Consider the following 15,969-nt stretch of genomic DNA (forward strand, 5'->3'; position numbering starts at 1 on the left):
ACTGAAATACAAAAGCTAAATGTACTCTTTTATTACAACAGTTGCTAATGTTTGAAGAATTAAGGAATTTGTAAATATTTGTGGAATTAAGGAAATTCTATTAAATCAGAATCATGTTAATAACAAGGCACAGTCTGATAATACGATAAAATGATAAGCCTGCTATTAAAAATTAAACCATATCTAACTTTGTGACTCAGAAACTTCTCAAGTTTTGGTTCCTAGAAATGATATCCCAGCTATTGCCATTAAGGTAAGTTCTTGTTTTCAAAGCATATATAGCTTACCACTAGAAGCATCTACAGCTTCTTAAATAAAATATTATAAATTTTATATTATAAATATCATGGAAATTCTTCTTTATAAAGCAGAATGTTGTTTTGACCCTCAATTTCTATTCAATTTCTATTTTAAAATATCAACATAGGATTTCCATATAAACACCTCGTTATCTAGAAAATAGCTTGAGCTGTAGTTGTACAATAAAATATTGTCAACTAGCATTTAAACTGGGATTGTTTTAAAACATATACAAGAACTTTTTATGATTAGCATATTAATTACATTTATATGCAAATAGATACCTCCAAGTTCCTATAAAACATATATGACTATAGGTAGACACAGCCCTTATAATCTTCTTTATATTACTAACACCTTCCATCCTTTTTTTATCTAGTATAGATGAAACAAAAGTAAATTTCCACTCAAACTCTGTAAATGACCTCAATTAGTAAAGTCTGAATTCATGATGATCACTATACACATTTTGCAACTTCAGTAATAATCTCAAGCCAATGGATTTTGAGTGATACTGCTAAATGAGATTTAAGGCCTAAGTATGAACCTGTGGAATGGTACTTTATTTCCCAGTTCCCTTGGAAACTAAAAGAGTGATCTGGATTTAGTAAGGTAATGGCTAGCATTTGATAATATCCTGCATTTGTGTAGCACTTTATCCCATCAATGTGGAAGCACTCTGAGATTTACTATAACCCTGGCAGGAGCAGGCCACTCTGCCATCTGTCATTTTCTCTCAATTCCAGGTCCCCATTCTGTTCTAAGTGTCTCTCAGAGTGCTTATTGTCGTCAGCACTGCACGTGGCCTGAACGTTTCCAGGAGACCAGCAGCTCAAACCTTTCAAGGTCAAGGCCAAGATGTTCCCAAGTCAATACTAGTGTCTGAATGCCAAGCATTAAGGTCAGTGAGGAAAAGGTTACTCCAGTCTTCAATGACACAGGATAACAAACTCAGATCTTGATTCAAATTTCAGGTGCTTGAACCTTGAGCCACAAGGTCCCTAGTAAATTTATTACAGCATCTAGAGCAGAATGAAATTGCAAATAAGTGATGGTTACATGGGGAGTGTAAGGTAAAAACTGGGTGTGCCAAATCCTAGGCAGGTCTGAGCTGCTTGTCACACCTCCAGGTGTTCAGAGCAAGAGCCGGAGTTGGAAGACCATGGTGCTCACGAGGACTTCAGTGAAACCCAAGTTGCCTCAACGCCGTTCAATGGCTCCTAGGATTTTTACAATACTCCATAGAAACAATAAATAAATTCCATAATAAAGAATCTAATACAAAAGGGATACGGTCATTACACTTTGAGATTTTCTTTCCTTGATGCATTATACCTTTGCAGTTGCAAGGTCCATATCGAAACCTCAGCCACTGGTTGGTTGTTCATCTTTTCTGTGGGTTCCACTCCTGAAGAGGATCTTCCACTATATTTTACTGAGGGAAAAAACTGGCTTTGGCGAAGCAGGTGTGAGAATTAAACAAGAAGGTCATGCTATTATTCTCAGAGAGGAAGAGCTGTTTCACCACAGCCTCTCACCACACCAACTGAGACTGCACAAAGAATAATTCTCACACAGCGGTGTTCTCAGAACCCCCATCAATCATTTGTTGATGTGTCTTTCAACAGATTTTACCTGCCATCTGTTTTAGAACAAATAATTTTAGGGAATTCAATAGGTGGGTTTTATGTTTTTATTTTTTAGAATAAAAGAACTAGCTATCTCTATCAACATTATGTGTTTCCATACAAGTGACTTGGAGGAGTAAAACCATGCTGAGAAACATTGGCTTTCAAGAGGATCAATTAAACAAAAATCACTAAGATTTCATGACAATCTACCAGATCATTGACACTTCCGGTTGTTTTTTTTTTTTTTTTTTTTTGAGTTGTAAGTATTTCTAAGGTTTAAAACGTTGCTGCTTCATTCAACAAGGTCTTAACTTTAAAACAACAGCCAATTATTTCCCAGGGAAGCAAGTTTGTTGACCAATTTGGAAAAGTGGAAGTTGCAAGAGTCTTTATTCTGTACTCAAAATAGATATACATAAATCCAACAAGGTATACTACTCAGAGGGTAACATCATTTCATGGGGCAGGAGTAGAAAGGTCCCCACACATCATACAAGAATGATTTGGTTCATTTAATCTCTCCACTTGATTAAACGCAAGCATAACAGACTGCATCTGCAGGTAGCTTAGTGAGGGTGGACTCACTGCCTGTTTGTATTATCATGGGTCAGTGAGACAATCTACATTGGCCAAGAGAATTGATGGGTCGAGACAATTATCTGCCTTCAAACATAGAGGAGGTTTTTCCTTGCATTGCCTTGATAGACTGTCTACGTTCATCAAATTTACTATGTAGTTCCCCAATACGGGGCCAGATGAAAGGCTCCAACTCTCCCGGCTTCAGAGGCTGAATGAGATTCAGGGAGGGGCATGTTTCCCTCCTTCTCTCTGCCCACTTTGGTCTCTTAACAACTGTGGCTTGTTAGTTTAGTTGGAAAGCCAGTGGTTTTATTATATTTGCATTTATTCTAGTGCACTGCTCTATCCTCAAAGATAGAGCAGACAGCTCAATAAATATTTATCGATGAGATGTATTCCCACCCTCAGACTCTGAGAGCTGCCAAGTCAATCTGCAGCCAACATGGAGAACACACAGCTCTACCTTAAAAAGCCATTAGGAAAATGTGAAACGTGACTCCATGCCTGCTGCCAAATCACACAGAACAAGTGCGTGGTGCCCTATGGTGCGATCTGGGCCTGGGAAGATCCTATCAAGGGTTAGATGACTGTGAAAACCAGCCCCGCAGACTGGTGGGAAGAACTCTGTAAGTCTACCATTCAGCACCCACATCTTGGGTTTCTCATTTGCACTGTGAATGAATTCAGGTGATTCAGTACAATGTGCACCAACTTTGGCAGCGGCTGAGGCAGGGGCTCTGGCCATTCTCACGTAGGTTTGCCTCTGGGGCAGTTAGAATCCCAGACTCAGTATAGCACAGGTGGCTTGTTCTGACAAATCTGGATTTGCAGAATGTTTATATACATCATTCCTATTTAATTAAAAGGCTGGCAATTTTATCCTCTTTTCTTTGGCTTGTTTGTTTCATTTCCTATCTGGAGTCCTTACCCAACAGGTGAGATGCTCCCAAGAGATGTTTCGAAGACTTTTTATTGTTTTATCATCTGAACTAAGTGCTTACTTTTAAAATTGTAAACAGAGTAAGGTTTAAAAATCTCTAAGTTAAATACACAGAAAGTACACCCAGAAAAGTGTTAGCAAATGGTTTTTTTAAGTGACTCATCTCTGTTCCTCCCACCACTTTTAGAAGGAGTAGAGCTAAATAATGAGTGATTCCTGGCTATGCCAGAAATCACAGATGAGACTGAGAATGGGAGTGGAGTGATCCTTGACCATGAGGTTATTAAAAGGTTTTGTTTCCAGAGAGTGAAAGGGCCTTAGTGGCATCTTGCTGGTGGGCCCAGAACCCAAACTGCTAGAACGGAGGCAATTGAATATAACCAAATACACTGTAGGACACAGGTTATCTAAAATCGGATAGCTGTGCCCTGTGCCCCCGTTAGACAGGAAGCAAAGTGTCACTGGGGAAGACAAGCTGATAGCTGCAACCTAGCCCTTGCTCAGAATCACATGCTCACCCTGTGGCCCCAGTTACGCAGAGGCATGAGTCATACCCAGAATCAAAGACACGAATCTATCTAGATCAAGAGGCTTGAAACCCACCATGCTCAGGAAGCAGGGATCTTCTCCTGAGCCAGAATCTGTGAGGTATAGACTGCAAAAAAACATGGATTTTTTTTAAAATGCATTTCTTCATAATTTCTTTTGGCTTTCTGCATAGTTTCTATACATTTCTTCATAATACTTAGTATCTTTGGCCCACCAACCTCTATATAAGCCTAGATAATAAATCCAATATAAAAACAGATTTGTATATTTTTTTAATTACTTTTTAAAAAACTAGCCCACTAGTATTTTGATGTAAGTTTGCACCCATCTCAAGAAAAAGGTCCCCTGTCCAGCCTGTCGCCAGAATAAACAAGATTTGAGCTTCTCAGCAAGAAACAAAGAACAGTGCCTTATGTAATGACCGCTATAATTCTTGTCTGGCAGCACCTGTTTTCATGATTTGTCAATCGATACATATCCTGATCTCAACTTCCAAGTCTATAGAATAAAACATAAACAAGTGAATTAGTACAAAACCTGGGAAAGTGTGTTCAGACCCTGAATCCAGAGCCACTTAAGCACATAAAGTCTTAAAGGAGATCATTAACCCAATCCATGTCCCAAACTGAGGACTGATGGCTGCCAGGAACAGAGGAGGCAAAAAGGGACTTCCCTGAGCAATAAAGCAGGGTGGGCGTTGCCTCCAGCACTATGACCAGAGGCTAGTCACTGTGTTTATCTCTGGCTCAGATATATAGAAAGAGAGCTATAGTTTCACTGCCTACTTTCCAGCAGCTGGGGTTGCCTTCGCTTCTAGTAGCCTTTCATAGCTACTAGATTCTCACACAATAAGAAGCCGGAGTTTAGTGCAGGGAGGTGGAGGCTTGAAAACAAGAAATGTCAAAATGGAAAACCTGCTTTGGAAAAGCCTATGATCTAGTCCCTGTCACATCCAACCTCCTTGTGAGGTGGGAACTTCAACATGACTGGCTGAAAGCAGGAAGGGGAGAGATAAACATTCCACCCATGAAGGCTTGCTGGTATGGTCTGTCTACTCACTGGGCCAGATGTCCCACGTGAAATCCGAGAGCACAGCCCAGCCTCAAAACTTTAGCCACAGGAATACTTTGAACAGTCATGGATCAACTGCTCAAACAGCCTCCACTCACACTAGTCTTTAAAATGACCACCAAAAATGCTATTTTAAACCTATTTGCCAAAGTGATGCTTCCCTAAACCCTGAGCAGTGGAACTCACAATTCAATACAATTCAGTTAGAAATTGAGGCTAACACATGGTCTCCTTCTGGTCCCCAAATTAGAACTGAAACACTTAAAGATTTATAGTAAGTCATAAAAATAGATGAATTCTCTCACTTACAAATGGACCATCTAAAAGGAAGTGAAGACAGACTGCGGAATGCACGAATGGGTGTTGTAACTAAAATACTCAAACTTTCATTAATGGTCAAGGAAAAAAATCAAATGGTGATTAGACACCTGAGTGTATCAACCATAGCACTGGGAGCTTTGTGGATATCATTGTATTTAATTCCATTGTAGAGCAAAATAAAAGCCTCAGAGAAGGCAAGCTCACAGTTGACTACTTGGTGCCTTTATTTCTGCCTGTTTTTTAGCCTTAGAAAATACAGTGTGTTGATATGAAAGAAACACTGAGATGAATGTGAAATCAAAAATACTCCTGGTTTTCGAGCTGAGGTTTAATCATTTGGAGCCACAGGGCTGTCCCCAAGACCCGGTCGCCAAGTCATACAATTAGAGCTTCCAGGCGGTTTTCATCATGATGATGAAGTACACGTCAGTGTCAATGGATGCGCTTACACCTGCGTAGTAGTTCATGAACTCCTCGGGGGTCACCTGCAGTGGAAAAGTTAGAGACAAAAACGATACTTCGCTTCTCACTCCTTCAACAGAGGCCCACCTTCCGTACCTGTAAATAGTAACAGAAGGGGAATCTCAGTCGAGAGAGGTTTTTTGTTTTTGTTTTTGGTGATCACGGCTGAGGAACAGATCTAAAACAAGAGAAAAAGCTGAGGATGGCAGCAAGGTGCAGGGAAAGAGAGAAACAAAGTCTTGCAAATTTCCAAGCCAACCTAAATGGAAAGTGAGACACAGGCTGTTATCTGTTCCCTGGAAGCAAGAACCCGTCAGTTCTGATAAGGGAGATTGAAACTCAGAGAAAGAAATAAGTGTTCCTCAACTGTAGTTAATTCTGTCTGTGACACATCAGAAACAGCATGTCATGTCCTTCTGTCAAGATTAGCAATGCTTTTCCTTTCAAAAAAATGGAGTTCTGTCCTGCGGGTAAAGAAACAGATTTCCAGTTAAGCACTCCTGGGTTGCACGCTTTTCTAAGACAAATTACTCATTAAAGGCCCAGAGTGAGTAAAACAGTTAGCCCCAGTTCCACACCTCCCTCCCACCCCATGTTATCTCCCCACTTTATAATAACTATGACTGTCTCACTGGAATTTCAACTGATGTGTTTATCTATGCTAGTACTTTACATTACTTACCTTTTGGAGAAAAGCAGAATAGTTATTAATCTTCTTTTATAATAGGTAAAAGTGATATGTGCATTCCAATTTCACTACACTGGCTGTCATGATTAGTTGATATGGGGAAAGAATTGTCTTCCTGTTTAACTGATTTCTGTGCCAGTCAGAGTAGCCCAACGTATGGATGGGCTTATATGGAAGGACACAGACATGATGATGAGGACTGTTTGGGAGATTCATTGTTCTCTATTTAGCCATCAATTTTCAGGGCTCGTGGGGGATTAAGAACATCACAAAGAGGGAAATCTACAAATCATTCAAAACCTCTTTCTATTCCTTAACAGCAAACACTTCTCCCAAAACATCTTTGGGAAGATACCTATACCTTTCAAGAATCATATGAGCTGACTGATCCATTTGTCTTTTTTGCTGAAATTATAAGAGAACAGGAAAAAATATCACAGAATCCACGGTTCTTTCTTGTATCTCCTTCCCACCAAAAATCAATGAAAAGCAGTAGTAGAAAGAAAGACTTTTGGACTGAGCTAATAGTTAACTGTACTTATCTGTGGTCAGTAAATAGAAATAAATAATACATGCATAGAGCCTTTGTTAAAATTGGAATGCCGTTAATGTCCTCCTTTCTTGAATTTCTTCATTCCTCTCTTCCTTTGGATTCCTCAGCCTCTGGCCTCTGTTTTCTAATTCCCCCAGTAAGTCATGAAGTTCTACACATAATTATTGCCCTCCTTCTATATTTCTGGTGCTGAGTGAAGTCCCAGGGCAATGTTGCTTAGTACAGTCCCCAGCAGGTGCATCAGAAACACCTGAGATGTTGTCATAAATGCAGAACCCCACGCCCTGCCCCACATATACTGAGCTGGAATCTATGAAGTAAGTGGTGGTGGAATTTACTTTTTTTGAATCCAAGCATCCCAGTTAATTATTATGGACACCAATGTTTGAGAAAAATCAAAGATAATCAAGATAGTCTTAGTCCTCAAAGAGCTCACAGGGCTGGTAGAGGAATCAAACAAGTAATGGATAATTTCAAAAGTATTCATATCAAGTAAAGTGATAGACTTATGCACAGAGCCATGAGCCATTTTGACTGTGCACTTTAAGTTGACAATTTGAGGAACATTTTCTACAGCTAAAATTTAAAATTTATCAAACTCTTAATATTTTTTGTGTTGTTTTTATTGTTTGTTTATTAACCAAGGATGACAGACATTGAATGAGACCTACTCCACATCCATTGAAATATTCCTGTATGTGGCTTTTTCTACTACAGAAGTCAAAAAACTAAAAATTTACTTTCCTAGACTCCCTTGCAGCTACAGCTAGTGGTGGCCAATAAGATACAATGAGAAATCTGATAGGAATTTCTAAGACAGTCTTTGCTTTCTTGACACAGGCTCTGCTTATTTTTCATCCTTTCCTTCTCCCTGCCTTTGTCCTGCTGTCTAAAACTCAGATGTGTTTAGTAAAGTTACACAGGCATCTTGAGATTATGAAGGAAAGGCAAAAAGAATCACAGAGACCTCAACTCCACTATCCTTTAGTCACTCAACCTAGGACATTGTGTAGAATAAAAAATAATTTGTTTATTCTGCTGTGTAATAAGATTTTCTATTACTACTTTCAATTGAATGCAAACTCTAATTGATACACAAAGATATGATTGAAAAGAATATCATCACCCCATCTCTCAATCCCAAACTCCCCCAGTAGGATAGGGTGGCCTGGAGTTGAGTTGACTCTGAATGGTGAATGAAGAAGGAATCCAAGATGGGCAAAAGATAAGGGTGGCATCAAACCTCATCTGGAAGTCAGACTACATCAAACCAGAAGTCAGAGCTAATGTATTTGATCAACTCTGAAAAAGTCATAGGTTATTCTTAGCTAGGTGTCTGCTTGTTTCCTGAGACTCAATTTATACTGGGACTGGCCTGAATCACATCTCTGATCTCCTGTATGTTTGCCTTCATCATAGCAAATTGCTGTTCATCAATAATTACTATAATTACTTGTTTTATTTGACATTATAAAAAATGAGAGAAGGGACACTCCTACTTTCAGCAGGCCTCTTGATGAAGCTGCCCTTATGTATTTGACAAGGTATATGTTATGTGCAAGGGAAGGTCCCAGATGGGGTCAATGGAAATGTTTAAGTCACAATATAGTCCCTTTTTTTCAGCTCCAGACTCATTAGAAAAATCCTAAAACAAGGTTAGGTTACTACACATATTCAGTAAAATACTTAAAATATTTTTATGTGCTTAAAAATTGTATACGAGATGGATGAGGCAGTGAGACTCATAGACCTTGAAATGCTAAAGTTCTAAGAGACATTTAAAATGTGACTATAGTATAATATACACACATGAAAAATTCAAAACAGGTATTTTAAAAATATTTAAAAAAATAAGTGGTGGGGTTTAGGGATAGAATAATGGTGAGGAAGGTCTGTTTCACACCTTATTTGGTTGCTTTCATGCCTCCATCCAAACAGCTCCTGATGCACAGGCTGCTATGGGAGCCAAGTGGGGCAATAATTACACAGGATTTATGACATCAAATTTTGTGACTGCTGCAAATCCTAGTAACCTTTATGAGTAGTTGAGAGCTTAGCCTAGATTATTAAAAGTTCATAAATTTGAACATCATCCTTGGCTAGGGACTATATTATTTTACATTATTCTAAGTTCTGTCTTGTTTGGATATATTTTTAACCATAAATGAGCACACTGGCTTACAAGTGTAACTAAGTGTCACCATAAGAAATCTTAATATACAACTCAGTTTGCAAAAGGTAAATTAGGGACTAATTATTCCCTTTATAAAAGAATTTACCATGGAGTTCCTTTATATCAACAATTCCTTTTACATTTAAAATATGACTCAATATATAAAAGTTTAAATCACATGTCACTTTTCAGAAACATTTTTATTATTTATATTAAAAAAGATAACCCTGTTAAGCCCTTAGCATAATGCCCAGTTGGTATGTGCTCAATAAATGTTGCCCAGATTCATTATTATGCTAAATGAGGTTCTTGTGTATATTATATTTAGTATTATATTTAGTAACCAAGAAAAGGCACTTCTGAATCTTTTAGAGCTAAGGACCTCAAATATGAAGGTATATAAGAGTCATCTGGCACACTTATTAAAAATGTAAAGCCATGGGCTCCACTCAAAAAAACTCGGACTCTGCGGATCTGCAGTGCAACTAGCAATCTGCATTAGGAAAACATACTCCGTGGTGATGGTCGTGACAGCCAGAGAAGGTCTGTGATATACAGGTGACATCAAATGTTTTAACTGCCAAAAATCTCAATAATCTTTATGAGTATTTGAGAGCATAATGTGACTTATTAAGATAAATGTCAAAAAGGGGTGGGGTGGGGACTTTCAATCAGCTGGATCACAGCCACTGGCTACTGTGACTTGGGTTAGAGAAAAGGGCAGCTGAGGTTTCCCCTGGTGATGAGGAGGAACCACCTGCAGAAAAAAAGCAAAGACTCTCTGGGATCCATGTAGAGTTGGGCTAATTTGGGGAAATGGCAGTTGGCTATTTTTCCACTGACATCTCAGAGATCAAAGGCCAGCAATAGCGAAAGAAAACATGCAGTTCTGTTATTTCTGTCCCTAAACATTTGGCTGCCCTACAGAATTTAAGCCCCCCTTTTTAAAAAATATACCTGCACAAGCCCCAAATAGAGGGTATTTCTCCATCCCTGACTGGAGAAAGTCAACAGGAAGGAAAGAAAGGCCCCCTTCCTGTCCTGCCCCTTCTCATGGGATTCATCATAAAGTTTCATGAAAAAAGTTGGGGGAAATTCCCTTCCAAAAGGAAAGGTTTATTTTCTCTTCCCATAACCACCCTCTTATTCCTGTCCACCATTTCACTAATCTCTTCCTGCGTGGCAAAGGGGTTGGGAGATAACAAACGCTAGCGTTACCCTGACGCTGACGCCAACTGTTGCCAAGGAGACAACACCCTTCCCTCATCACAAAAATCTTATGTCACCTAAGAGCAGAAGTGGCCCTGGCTTTAAAAAAAAAAAAAAAGTCCATTTATGGCTGTCAATAAAAGACAGATGACCTTTTCATCTCAGCCTAGACACAGTCACGGAAATATAATTCTGTACTCTACCAAGCTATGCATTTGTAACTTGAAGAAAAAAGTTAATGGAGATAAGGTGGTTGCTTTTGTTTCAAGCTCACTTTAGAAATGTAAAGTAACCTCAAAGTATACTAAAGAATAAATCAGAGTAACTTCTGTAATCTGGTGTTCCCTTTATCAAAAGCTGCTTTTAAATGGCATTTCCACAGAGTAAAGTGTGATCACAAATGATGCTCATAAGAATGAATGCAGAGGCCCTAAAGCATCCTGGAAGGCCTTGTAAATCTGTTCCAAAAAATTGAATTATATCTCATTTTTAAAGTAAATATGCTTTATTATAGTCTAGTTCATTGGAATGCAACTAGCTGAGTACGTTAAATAAGGTAACCATGAAATGGAGTGTTTAATCAAAACACCACATTCTCCAGATGCCAGGTAGTTAGCTCTATGTGGATCCCCTACCAGTGTCTGTGTCTGTGTGTGTGCACACACATATATTTTATTACATCAGTTTTCAACCTTCTAGATCAGGTATCCTCAAACTATGGCCCACGGGCCACATGCGGGTGTTTTTGCCCATTTGTTTTTTCACTTCAAAATAAGATATATGCAGTGTGCATAAGAATTTTTGTTCATAGTTTTATTTAAACTATAGTCTGGCCCTCCAACTGTCTGAGGGACAGTGAACTGGCCCCCAGTTTAAAAAGTTTGAGGACCCCTGTTCTAGCTAGGTTCCTACGGAAATATTTTACTTCTATTTGTAACAAATATGCTATCAATGTGTTGAGATGTTTAAGGTTTGGGGCCAATTTCCCATTCCTAATTTCAACCTGAATAGAAGAAATTTCCCTTAGATTAAGCTCTTTTACTTACCAATCCATCTTTGTCATACGGTGAATCAAAGTTATCCAGAAATTTCCTGAATACTTGCTCCTCAGTCCACTCCCCATTTTGGTATTTTGGATGGTGTTTTACATTATATACCTCACGAAGGTCTTCAATTGTTATGACACCGTCTCCAGTCTTGTCTAACTTTCTAAAAGCTTGCATAATTACCTCTTTTCTGGCTCTGGACATTGGAGGCTACATAAATAGAAAAAACACATACAGCCATACACAGTCAAGTGAGCCTTTTTTTGTACCATATGTGATGAAATATCTTATTCCCCTCAATGATGAAAAACTGTTTATGTGCAATTAAATAACATGCATTATGATTGATTTAAAAAACTCCTAAACCTGTTCACAGTCTTCTACCCATCCCCTCAACAGTGTACTAACAACTTCTAAAAACAAAACCTCAAAATAGCCAACCCAAACCACGTGAAAGCCAAACTTAACAAATACACTGATTCACGAGGCCACTTACTCTTAATGTGAGAAGAAATTCATTGAAGTCTATTGTTCCATTTCCATCTCTATCGAACTTCTGAAAAAGCTCTTCTGCCTCTTCCTTTTCCATGACCACAGCATAATCATTTAACCCTTTCACAAATTCTTTGAAATCAAGGGTTCGGTTGTTATTGTCGTCCATAATTCGAAACACTCTGAAGAAAATAACCACAAAAAAAATAAGAAGAAACTCACAAAGAAGAAGGTGTAAGTGTAAAGATTTAAAAAGAAAACTACTCTCAGTGTTTTTCAAAGTAATATACAAAAGTTTTAGATTCTTCTCTGCACCATCCCTTTCAAAATTGGAGAGCTTCTTCCCAGCCCATCATAGAGGAAATTAAACCTTTAAACACACACACACACACACACACACACACACACACACACACAGTATGATTCTAATTATATGACATTCTGAAAAAAGCAAAACTAAACTTCAAGATAAGAGAAAGATGAGGCAGAGAGGAGAGAGCTGAACTGGCAAAGCACAGGGGATTTGTAGAGCAATGAAACCATGCTGTACACTTTGATGGTGGATACCCAGCAGTATGCACCTGCTAAAACCCATAGAGCTTTACAGCACAAAAAGGAAACCTTAATGTGGATGGACTTTCAAAAACCCATTTAGGAAGTCAGGGGACCCCAGGAAAGAATACAAATTGTGACAAAAGAAGCTGACTGTATTACAAAAGCATGAACCACCTCACTGAAAAGGATGGGAGAGAAAGCTGCTGATTTAAATAACTTTGGAAATGAGCAGAGTCTTTAAGACTAAAGGAACTGCACACAATCACTGTACTCTAGATTATAACCTGATACTGTTGTACATGTACACAGGAATCGGACAATCAAGCAAGGGGATGAGAAAAAATGGGAGCCGGGTGCCCACAGCTGAGTGGGAACTTACAGATAAGCTCAAATGATCCATGCAGTAATGGATTGAGTTGGAGACAGCAATATGAACTGATGTGTAGCTTGATATGGACATAGATGGTTACATATAAAAATATTTATAGATATGTGTACATACACAGATTAGTAGACACACATATATTTCCTTGTTCTGTCAGCTGAGAAGACCGAAAAATAACAACACCCCAGTAGCAATAAGCACATCTAGGGCCTAAATCTTAGTTTTTAAATCCATTCTCCTGTGAAAAGAACAGGGCTCCTTGGAGAAATGGCTGATTCTAGGATCGGGACATGAAATATGCAAAATAAGCTTGGGGGATCTTGTAGTATCATAAATTAAGGAAATGCTAAAAATCAAACAATTACATTGGTAGAGATGTGTCAAAGGGACATAGGAGCCAACTGAAAGAGCTCCCAAGGCTAAAGCCGAAACAATTTGATCAATATAACAATGTTGGGTTACAACCCAAAACAGAAAGTACATATCCATGAGTCTATATGGGTTTAAATAAATAATAGAATAAATAAATAAATGGAGGAGAAAAGACATATTTCCCTTACAGAAAAATTCCAGATAAGTTATGTACATACTCTGCCCTCCAGGAGGGGAAGCCTAGCCCCCACTCCCTAAGCCTGGGCTCTGCACAGATGCTTCCTTCCAAAAGCACAGTCTGGGAAGGGCAGCGGGAGTAATCACACTGGAGGAGGCTGACAAACACTACCTCAATCAGGTGATCATGGTCAACATCAACAGGGATAGATCACATTGATTGCACTCATCCTTGTGTTGAGGTGATCAAAATGGCACTTGACCTCTGTGGTCCCCCAAACCAGTAACTCTAGACTAATCATGAAAAAATAATCAGACAAGTTCCAATAGAAGGGCATCCTACAAAATACATGACCTGTCAAGATCATCAGAAACAAGGAGAAACAGTAACAAGGAGAAAGTAGGAGAAACTGTCATAAACAAGATGAGCCTACGGAAATATGGCAAGTAATTGCAACACAGTATCCCGGATGGGATCCTGCAACAGAAAAGGACACTAGGTAAAAACTAAGGAAATATGAAGATTGTGGTCTTTACTCAGTAATAATTTATCAATATTGGTTCATTACTTATAGCAATAATAATAAGAAACTAGGTGAGAGCATTATGTGGGAACCCTCTGTAGTACCTTTGTAATTTTACTATAAATCTGAAGCTGTTCTAAAAAGTAGTCTATTTAAAAAATAAAAACAGGGAACATTTTTCAAGCTCCCATCTTTGCTAATAGACCCAAAGTCTTCCTATTTCCCAATTAAAGGAAAGCAGAAAATGTAGGTAAGTACTTTGAAAACCCTATTGTACATATTCTTCTGGATAATGTCTCCATTTAGTATAAAATGTAAACATGGCTTCTCATTTTTTAAACATACATCCACTGACTGCCCAAAAGCTATAGACACTGTGCTAGCTGCAAGTAGCCTCCACTTGGAAACATGCCTCATTATTTACAGCTATGTCTGATCACCTCCAAATATGTGGTGCCCAAATCTTTTTCTACGAAAGAACTGATATATCTTCTTTTTTTCCGAGTATTTTATTTATTTATTCGTTGTTTAATTTTTTAATTTTTTTTTACTTCAGCATATTACAGGGGTACAAATGTTTAGGTTACACATATTGCCTTTGCCCCAGTAAATGTTGGTGTAAATGCAGAGAGATAGGAACACTGATATATCTTCCCAATATGTTTAATTATAATGCTCGAGGTCCTCCTATTAATCTCATCACACCCCATTGTGACCTCACTCTGCTACACATTCCCTCTTCCTCCACCATCCACCACTACCCACAGCACATCCCTGAGAATTTTACATTTTGTTGGGAATCTATCATATAGAAAGAATTCTTAACTGGGATTCAGAAAACCTGTTCTTGATTTCTGGTTCTACTACTAAAACTACCTGTGTGCCCTTGGGCACATTTTATAACCTCTGAGTCTCAGTATTCTTTCTTTTTTTCTTTTCTTTTTTTTTTTTTTTAATTAAGACAGTGTCTCACTCTGTTGCCTGGGCTAGAGTAAAATGGCATGATCATAGCTCCCTGCCATTTAGTGGTCACTCTGTCAATATTCGTTGCCTGGATGAATGAATGAATAAATTAACTGAGGAATAAACAGCAGTGAGACAGAAAGTGAACTTACCAGTTTCTTTGTAAAACATAAATAAATTTGAAATGAATAATGTATCATGAAACTACCATGTATTATTCAATAAAATGCATTGGTTAGGCATTTATAACGTGCCACACATTGCATTAAGCCCTGTGAGGAGGAATACAAAGTTGAATGACATTCAGTCTGTGTCCTCAAGAAATTTATTGACAGAGAGAGACAGAAGGAGAGACAGAGAAACTAAGAAAAATGATCAGTGGCTTTGACTGAAGGGAGGCAGGACTCATTTCAGACCAACAGCAGTTTCTAAGGGCATTTGAGAAAGCTGAAGGACAGCTCCGAAGAAAGAAATAATGAAATGCAGATAGAAAGTTGGGCTAATGGCAGAATCTAAAGAATTTTAAATGCTCTTAAACACTAAAGAGTTGAGCTTTATTATAAAAATTGTTTTGAAAGTCATTTTATGACTTTCATGAGAAGTAACATTATCAAAATAACCATTTATTACCAGCAATAGTGGGTTGAGTGACTTGAGGACTAAAAGCTCAGAAGCAAAGGAACCAGTAAGAATATTATACTATAGTAAGAGTCTGGGGGAAAGATGCTGAGTGTCTGCACTTGAGCAATTGAGATGAAAATAAGAAAGAGATGGCAAGATATTGTAGAAAAAGAAGAATCGATGTGGTGGGTTAATGAAGATACTTCTAAAGTTTCCAACCCAAGAAACCGGAAGAGTGGAGATATCATTAAAAGAATAGGAGCTGCAGGGGAAATTCTGTTTGCAAGAAGGATGCTGACTTTTGTTTCATCTTGAATAGTAAGGCAACTACATAGAGATATTCAGTGGGTAGTTGGTT

General features: G+C 38.3%; 1 protein-coding gene across 1 annotated transcript in view; it reads right to left on the reverse strand.

Moving 5' to 3' along the window:
• Window positions 1–5,595: 5,595 nt before the first annotated feature.
• The window catches only part of CAPSL (calcyphosine like), a 29,278-nt gene continuing 18,904 nt past the window's right edge, over window positions 5,596–15,969 (reverse strand). Inside the window, exons 3-5 of the mRNA XM_020290063.2 lie at window positions 12,019–12,196; window positions 11,523–11,732; window positions 5,596–5,876 (exon numbers count right to left, since the gene is read on the reverse strand). Of these exons, the coding sequence (XP_020145652.1) occupies window positions 5,775–5,876; window positions 11,523–11,732; window positions 12,019–12,196 (490 nt within the window). The 3' untranslated portion in view covers window positions 5,596–5,774. The remainder of the gene's footprint in view (window positions 5,877–11,522; window positions 11,733–12,018; window positions 12,197–15,969) is intronic.

The sequence above is a fragment of the Microcebus murinus genome, chromosome 11 (genome assembly GCF_040939455.1).
Source record: "Microcebus murinus isolate Inina chromosome 11, M.murinus_Inina_mat1.0, whole genome shotgun sequence".
Taxonomy (NCBI): Eukaryota; Metazoa; Chordata; class Mammalia; order Primates; family Cheirogaleidae; genus Microcebus; species Microcebus murinus.